The sequence below is a fragment of the Cyphomyrmex costatus genome, unplaced genomic scaffold (assembly GCF_001594065.2).
Source record: "Cyphomyrmex costatus isolate MS0001 unplaced genomic scaffold, Ccosl1.0 scaffold231, whole genome shotgun sequence".
Taxonomy (NCBI): Eukaryota; Metazoa; Arthropoda; class Insecta; order Hymenoptera; family Formicidae; genus Cyphomyrmex; species Cyphomyrmex costatus.
The window spans coordinates 58,546-66,862 of record NW_017276380.1 but is presented as its reverse complement, the minus strand read 5'-3'; the positions used below and the strand labels follow the sequence as shown (position 1 = coordinate 66,862).

Sequence of the window (8,317 nt, the reverse complement as noted above, 5' to 3'; positions counted from 1 at the left end):
GGGGGAGTGAAAGTTACTTCGCGTGAAAAGTTTAACGTTTCTGAATACGGAAAGGTGTAGAATAGTACTTAACATCATACATATATTGCAGATATAATTCAAAAGTATTCATAATTATATATTTTATTACTATTGAATAAATTATTCATTGATCGCGATATGGTGAGTAAAAACGAACCATTATATTAAAAAATACATCAATACATCGCTTGGAAGTCAGGCTGTATAATAAAAATAAAACGTAATTTTTCAAACTTTTTTTTATCATAACTTTTTAACGAAGGGCGAGCGACGGCTAAAACTTGTTAGAGGTTACTCAGGGTCATGACGTTGACAACATATGTCAAGGTCAAGGTCGTTGGAGGTAACTCCCCTAAAGTGAACAATTACCGTATTTTAATATTAGAATTTTTTTACTAATATCTTAGGATCTTATTTAAGATGATCTTAAAAGAGCATCTACAAATACTAATATACTCATATATGTCTTTAATAACATTACTTGAATGAAATACTATATTATACTTACCATTTCGTAGTTTTTGATGAATTTTAGTGGTTTCAGTAATGTTATATATAACACCCTCAATTATATATTGCTCTTCCTTATACATGTTTATCAAGGTTACACCCTCTATTAAAAATAAAAAAAAGTTTAAAATGTTAAAAATGTTTAATATGTAAAGTTGTTGAATAAAAGGGCGAATGAGACGCCACGAGCATGTGCCCGTCACACGTGTCACCGGGTAATCCGTCAGTAGCGATGTGGTCGAGGGAAGTAATTGACTTCTTCTTATTTCACATTAAATTTATTGCCGTTCACTGGGATACAAAATTGTGTTGGAGCGAAGGAAATCACACGTCGAATGCTCTCGAAAGATTTCCGTTGTTGTCGTAACGGAAAACGGACTTGTACTCGCTCTGTACGTACACGAGAACTCTGTACGCCCTCTCTAATAATGCGTGTCGCGCCGAAAGCAACTAGACATGCGATCATGACGCGAGACCGTGCATGCCGCGAATACAATCCTCGCGGACGGTGAATAATACATAGCTTATGCCTTAAACTATGAGAACACGAAGTAAATAATGAAAGTTTGATTAATTATTATACAACGCCACCGCCCTTGAAAGGCTCCGCTTTCAAAATGTAAACGAAAGATGAAACAAGAAAAAGGAAACGGCAACTGGATCGTCACCGCAACGCAAGCTCTCAGAGCCTTATAAAGTTAGAAACGAATTAACGTTGAGAGTTGACAAAATGTGCGACGCTGCATGCCTGATATGTGCAAACGCAAACAATTTTGATGTGCTTAACCTAAGTTAAGTATAATAACATGATAAAGTTTTGCGCGAAAACAGAACATATTTGATGTCTAGTATTTATCACTGGAGTCATCTATAGGTAATATCGCTATCCTAGTCAACGGTCTTGTAAGAACACTCTTTGCTGTTTTTATGTCAGCGGTTCTTACAACGCCGTCTGTGCCCGGATGGACGCCATGTACGCGCCCTAACAGCTAGTGAAGAGGGTGTAACCCTTGTTGTTTTATCAGTACGACTTGACCGATCTTTAATAGATCCCCCTTGCTAGTCTTCCATTTGGAACGCGCTTGTAAGGTGTGGAGGGATTCTGAACTCCACCGTCGCCAGAAATGTTGCCTCAATTGTTCTACGCGTTGCCAACGAACGAGCCCATTTTCGCTATATGTCGCTCAAATCGTGGCAAGGAAAACTGTCTATGGTAGTGCCGATTAGGAAATGTCCGGGGCTCAAATAAGCGAGGTCATTGGGGTCTTCGCTCAATGGAGCGATGGGCCGTGAATTTAATATCGCTTCTGCATCGCATAAAATAGTCTGCATCTCTTCGAAAGTTAGATGAGCATTGCCGATTATACGATATAAGTGGAATTTTGCAAACTTTATCGCGGCTTCCCAGAGTCCTCCACAATGTGGAGAGTTGGGTGGTATGAAGTTCCATGTTATTCGCTGTTCGCGCAAAAATAACTGGATTTCATTCTGTATACACTCTTTTTCAAGAAGATTAGAGAATTCGCGCAAACGATGACGAGAACCTACGAAGGTAGTGCCATTGTCTGACCACATATGGGAAGGCTTCCCTCTGCGCGATATAAACCTTTTGAAGGCTGCTAAGAACGTGTCAGTGATTAAATCACTAACTAGTTCTATGTGTACCGCTTTAGTAGCGAAGCATACGAACATGGCGATGTGTGTTTTGTGAGTGTGCGCGTTTCTGCGTTTCCCCTCTCGTAGGGTTAACGGACCGGCGTAGTCCACGCCGCAATACGAGAATGGTCGGGAAACAGTGATGCGACTAGGGGGTAAGGAGCTCATAATGGTTTCTGAATGAACAGGCTTAACCTTAAAACATTTAACGCACTTTAAAATGATTTTTCGTGTTAGAGATCGCAATGCTAGAGGCCAAAACTGCTGTCGGACGGCGGCCATCGTAGCCTGGGTGCCGGCATGTAAGCTACGTACATGCGCTTGCGTGATGATTCGTCTTGATAGTTCGTGATTTTTCGGTAGCAGCACCGGGTGACGCGCGTCCTGTGTTAGATTTGAATGTTTTAATCGACCTCCAACTTTAATTAATCCATCGTCGAGAAATGGATTGAGTGTCAAAATCCCGCTGGATGTATTGAGGCTCTTGTTGCTGCTCAAGGCCTTGTACTCCTCGAGAAAGGAATGCTGTTGCACAATCCTACACATTAGTTGCAATGCTGCCGTGGTTTCTTCGTGAGAGACGAAATGTGTTGTAATGCCTGCAGGTCTTCGTAAGAACCTCAAGCAATATGCCACAACGCGACAGGCTCTGTCAAGGTTTGAATGATTGTTGAGTATGTCTTCTATGACACTGGTGTCAACGACTGCAATGTTAACGTATATTTTTCGAAGTTCGGAGGTGTCCTCCTGACGTAGAAATTGATTGGCGCGCCAGAAATTCTCATTGTGTTGCAGAAAGTCGGGACCCTTCCACCAAGTGGTTGCATGAATTAAATCGCTTGGATTTGAACCTCGTGAAAGTAAGTCGGCTGGATTTTGACCGGACGGTACGTGTCGCCAATCCGTCGCTTGAGTCAACCGTTGTATTTCTCGTATGCGGTTTGCAACGAAAACTGAAAACATGCGTGATTCCGAGGATATCCAGCTCAATGTAATTGTTGAATCCGACTATAAATACACCTTGATGTCAGACGTATCTATTGACAATCGAACCTTGTCCATCAGCCGTGCCAGTAGAAGCGCTGCAGATAGTTCCAGCCTTGGCAATGATACAGCCTTCAACGGCGCAATTCTTGATTTGGAGCAAAGAAGTTCTGAACGATACTTGTTCGCATCGAGCTCAGTCCGTATGTACACGCAGGCTCCATATGCATTTTGACTGGCATCACAGAAGCCATGTATTTGTATATGTTGACGTTCAATGCTGTATTTGACACGTTTGGGAATGGCTAGTCGGTTGAGCTCCGTCAACTGCGACTTGAAGGTGATCCATCGTACGTGTAGGTTCTGAGGAACTGACTCGTCCCAATCGATGCCTGCTCGCCAGAGATCTTGCAGTATTAACTTGGCGATGACTATGATCGGACCAAGTAAACCTAACGGATCGTATAATTTGGAAATGTCCGATAGAATTTTGCGTTTTGAAATTGCGTCATGTAACATGACAGGGTCGTATGAAAAATGTAACGTGTCTGTGTTGGCGTTCCATTTGATCCCCAAGATGTGAGCGCTTTCGTCGTCGTCGATGACAACGGGTTTGTCATTTCTATTGGGTGTTGCGTCCAGCAATTCCGGGGTGTTGGAAGCCCATTTTTCAAGCTCAAATGCGCCTAGCCTCAGTAGTTCGATCGCTTCATCTCGAAGAGTCTCCGCTTCTTGGATGGTGTCTGCACCGATTAGTAGATCGTCGACATAGAAGTCGCGCCTTATACACGCTGATCCAATGGGAAACGTGGATGAATGATGATCGGCTAGATGTTTAATGCACCTGGTTGTGAGAAAAGAAGCCGATGACGTGCCATAGGTCACTGTCATCAGTTCGTATGTCTTGATGTCCGCCTTGGAGTCGCTGCGTCACAAAATTCTTTGAACAGATGTTTGCGAAGGGTGTATAATCACCTGTCGGTACATTTTTATGATGTCTGCGATCAAAGCGTGAACGAAGGTGCGGAATCGCATCACGATTGACATCAAATCTTGCTGCACCATTGGGCCGACTCTCAAGACGTCGTTTAATGATAATCCTGTGTCGCTCTTACTTGAAGCGTCGAAAACGACACGAATCTTGGATGACTGTTTAGCGCCCTTGAAGACGCCATGATGAGGCAAGTAGAAAGATGCTGTATCCTCAAGTGGAGACACGCTGACTTCCTTCATGTGTCCTAGTTTCAAATATTCGTCCATGAAGTGGACATATTGGTCCCTTAAGTTGGGATCTCGTATGAACCGACGCTCTGTTCCTTGTAAGCGTCGCAATGCGATGTCCCTTGTGCTGCCAAGGTTGCCGATTAATTCTTCCTTGATTGGAAGTTTTACTATGTATCTGCCCTGTTCGTTCTGGCCAACGTTAGCTTCGAAATGCTCCTCGCAGTAAGCATCGTCCTTGTTGTTCACGACTTGATTGCCGAGATGTTCAATTTGCCAGAACCGTGTTAGTTGATCGTGCAGTTGAGCATTGGATATGACTGTGGTGAATGCTCGCACGTTTTCTGCAGGCGCCGCTGTGATGCTGCGACGTCCAGCCAGAATCCATCCTAATCTTGTTTTTTGCAGAGTTGGATGGCTGTGAGTGGCCTCGATTTGTCCTATGCAAAGTAGCTCCCAAAATATTTCTGCTCCGATCAAAATGTCGACCTTGGAGGAAACGTTGAAATGGGGGTCCGCTAGCTTGAGGTTTCGAAGAATGTTTTAGTCTTCACGCCTTGAAGTAGTCAGTGGAAGCTTCTCGGTTATCCGATCTGTTACTATGCAGTCTATCGTCCTACAATAAGAATTTAATCTGGATTGCAGTGTTACCTTGGTCGCCATTGTAGCATTTGATGAGATACTGTTGACACCAGATATTGTGACATTTAGCGGGCGTAGCGGTAAACCGAGAGTTGCGGCGAGTTGTCTAGAAATGAAACTTGCTTGAGATCCAGAATCTAGTAATGCTCGTCATGAATGTGATGTGCCATCGGAGGCAATCACATTGACCACAGCTGTGGAAAGCATGATGTGATCTTTGCCTTGAATGTTCGACGAATGTGTCGTTACGGCTGTCGAATTGCTTAATATTTGTAAATTAAAGTTAGTACTCGATTTTATAGTGCAAGTACATGGTATACCTAGTAGCGAGGAACACACGTAGACAGTGATTTGATGATGAACTGCTTTCTTAGGCACAAACGCGATGTCGCAGATTTTGCGAACGAAACAAACGTGATATCGCAGAGAAAGCGATAAACAAGCTGAAGGAAACTGAAAATGTTATTAAAAATTATTTAATACACAAAACTATAATTGTCAATAGTTACAAGACGTAAACTAAGTCCATTTCTACCAGTATGTTGATGTTAATATACGTATACATACATAATACCAAAAATGAAGTTATAGCCATTATAAATATGGTCACGTGATAACAGTGATCAGACCCGTTCAGCAGACTCGATCATGATCAATGGGCGCTCACGGATCCGCTCCACAACAGTTGAGTCTGCTGAACGCGACCATTTTGTCTGAATTAAGGTACAGCATTATTATTTGATAATATATCTACTATCCGGAATGCTGTTGAAAAAGTGAACAACAATACTTCAATCGAACGATTCAACCGTATATTGAAGAATGACATGTGGAAATAGTTTACTTACAACGGAAACTATAAATGGATCGAAATGCTGCCACGTCTCGTGTCGGATTACATACAACACGCATCGCACTATCGACATGCGACCCGCTGACGTAACTCCCGCGATCGCCGAAAGACTCCTAGGCACGGTGTATAGTGCGATAAAAATCGCGGGTCCTGCAAAATTCAAAGTGTGTGATGCGGTACGCGTAAGCAAGTTCAAGACAATATTTGAAAAAGGTTTTACACCGAATTGGACCACGGAGGTCTTTAAAATTATCAAAGTGGAGCAAACTAATCCAGTGATGTATCTACTGGAGGATTTCCGCGGAGAGCTCATAGCTGGAGGATTCTTCGAATACGAACTGCATCGCGTCGCTAATCCCGATGTATACCTTGTTGAAAAAGTGTTGCGCAAAAGGGGAAACGAGGTTTATGTGAAATGGTTAAGACTGGACAATTCACACAATTCGTGGATACATAAAGACAATATATTATAAAATTATAAAATTATACATTATAAAATTATACATTATACATTATAAAATTATACGTTATATAAATTATATTATACATTAAAGTATATTAAATATCCTTTACAAATATATATTACATTTATTATACGTTTTATACATGTTATACATATTAAACATCATATAATAACTAATGTAAAACTTTATCTAAACTCGGAATTTTATCCGTACGATGATCTGAATCTAGACTTTGACAAACGAAGAGTCGCTGTCTTATACGATATGTTTATACGTTTCCGTACATGTTATTATCAAATCCCCCGTGGAAAAAGCGAAACGATATTCAGGATAAACCATTTTATGACAGGCTATACTCTTGCAGTCATTGACTGTTCGCGATAAAACGAGTCCGTCAAGAGTGGCACAGTGGATGTGCGATTAGAATTTGAATTCAAAGAAAATGTACCTACGAATACTACTGCCTATTGTCTCATCATACACGATCGCGTGATCGAATACAGCTCAATGTCCAACGTAGTGCGCAAGATTATGTAAAGTTAAACGTTGTGAAAGAAATACCGGTAAAAGTACCGATTAGGGTACCTCCCCCCTTGACATATGTTGTGGTCATGATCCTGAGTAACTTCCAACAAGTTTTAACCGTCGCTCGCCCTTCGTTAAAAAGTTATGAATAAAAGAAAATTTCAAAAATAACGTGTTATTTCGGTACAGTTTTATTCAACATTAAATCATCTAACGGATACATCGTACTCATAATTTCAAAAAAATTTTTTCGTCAAAATTATATATTTTTTTAAATAAAAATTCGGCAAGATGATATATATAATGCTTTTCACGTGTTCCATAACGAGGAATGTTTGCTCGCTTATCCCGCCATACTCTCTCTATATTTTGAGTATGAACACCACTATCGGGATTCACAAAATTTACTGAATAATTCACAGTACAATGAGTATAATTGCTATTATTCTGAAGGTCTTTATATGCACGCCACTGATCCGTATAAATTATTCAACCAGGCAAAACATATTTTTGTGTAATTGGTGATAGAGTATTACTGGATCGATTTGGCACAGGTAGGATAAAAATATTTTTGGTATTACATTCGATACCACCAAAAACCCATTGTCTTTCAATTATACGACCTTTATTATACTTCCTCTTGCCAACTTTTGCTTCGTCCAATTCTACAATGCGACCATTTCCACCAATTGCTTTTTTTAGAACCCATTGTTGAAGTAACTGAAATTAGTTTAATATCTCAACAACTCTTGTTTCGCATGAAAAGTCACAATCGCAATGGTATACATTTTAATAATGTTCACATAATTACCTCTCGGCAAGTCCAATCGACAACACTAGTACTATTCATTTCCAACTCATTCATCAAAAATGGTTGTCGCGGTGGTTGCATCATTAGAAAATAAGCTATAAAGCGACACATATTTTGAATATCTATGCGTACATTTTTAAACCATGTTCCATGAAATACACTTATTTTAAAATTACATGTTATCTTTCGTCGTTTCCGACCTTTAATTACTTCATAATATTTACTAGTACAATGTAATATTTTATTTTCCATACAGCGAAGATTTAACATAGTGTCACATTTTGGACACTTCATTTGATTACGAATTACTTTTTTCTCGCATAAGTAGTTCCATAAAAGATCAGAATTGTTTATAATATTAAGAAATTCATATAAATGCATCTTGAAAATAAAATTTTAAGAAAGTACAATAATATACTAGTAATGAAATATTACTGATACAACTATTCTCACGAAAGTGCGAAGTTATACTGACAATGAAAGACCAATGATACCAAAGTTGAGCAAAAAAACCAAAACACTTCCATGATATTACTGTTGCTATGATTGTACTATTGGTAGAGACCTCTGCCGATAGGGTGGGTGCGGGAAGGGGGCGCTGAAGGCTACCCCATTGCACCCCCCCCCCCC

General features: G+C 40.3%; 3 protein-coding genes across 3 annotated transcripts; 1 reads left to right on the top strand and 2 right to left on the bottom strand.

Annotated features, from left to right (window-relative positions):
* Positions 1-1,704: 1,704 nt before the first annotated feature.
* On the bottom strand, positions 1,705-3,150 carry LOC108774097 (uncharacterized). Its single transcript, XM_018540109.1, has one exon. The coding sequence runs from the start codon at positions 3,148-3,150 to the stop codon at positions 1,705-1,707; it is 1,446 nt and encodes a 481-aa protein (XP_018395611.1).
* A 45-nt stretch (positions 3,151-3,195) lies between these two features.
* LOC108774096 (uncharacterized) lies at positions 3,196-5,055 on the bottom strand. Its single transcript, XM_018540108.1, has 3 exons — positions 5,044-5,055; positions 4,157-4,914; positions 3,196-4,096 (listed from the first exon to the last, which is right to left on the bottom strand). The coding sequence occupies exons 1-3, from the start codon at positions 5,053-5,055 to the stop codon at positions 3,196-3,198; spliced, it is 1,671 nt and encodes a 556-aa protein (XP_018395610.1).
* Positions 5,056-5,958: 903 nt separating this feature from the next.
* On the top strand, positions 5,959-6,360 carry LOC108774095 (uncharacterized). Its single transcript, XM_018540107.1, has one exon. It carries the CDS (start codon positions 5,959-5,961, stop codon positions 6,358-6,360), a length of 402 nt encoding a protein of 133 aa, XP_018395609.1.
* Positions 6,361-8,317: the final 1,957 nt, after the last annotated feature.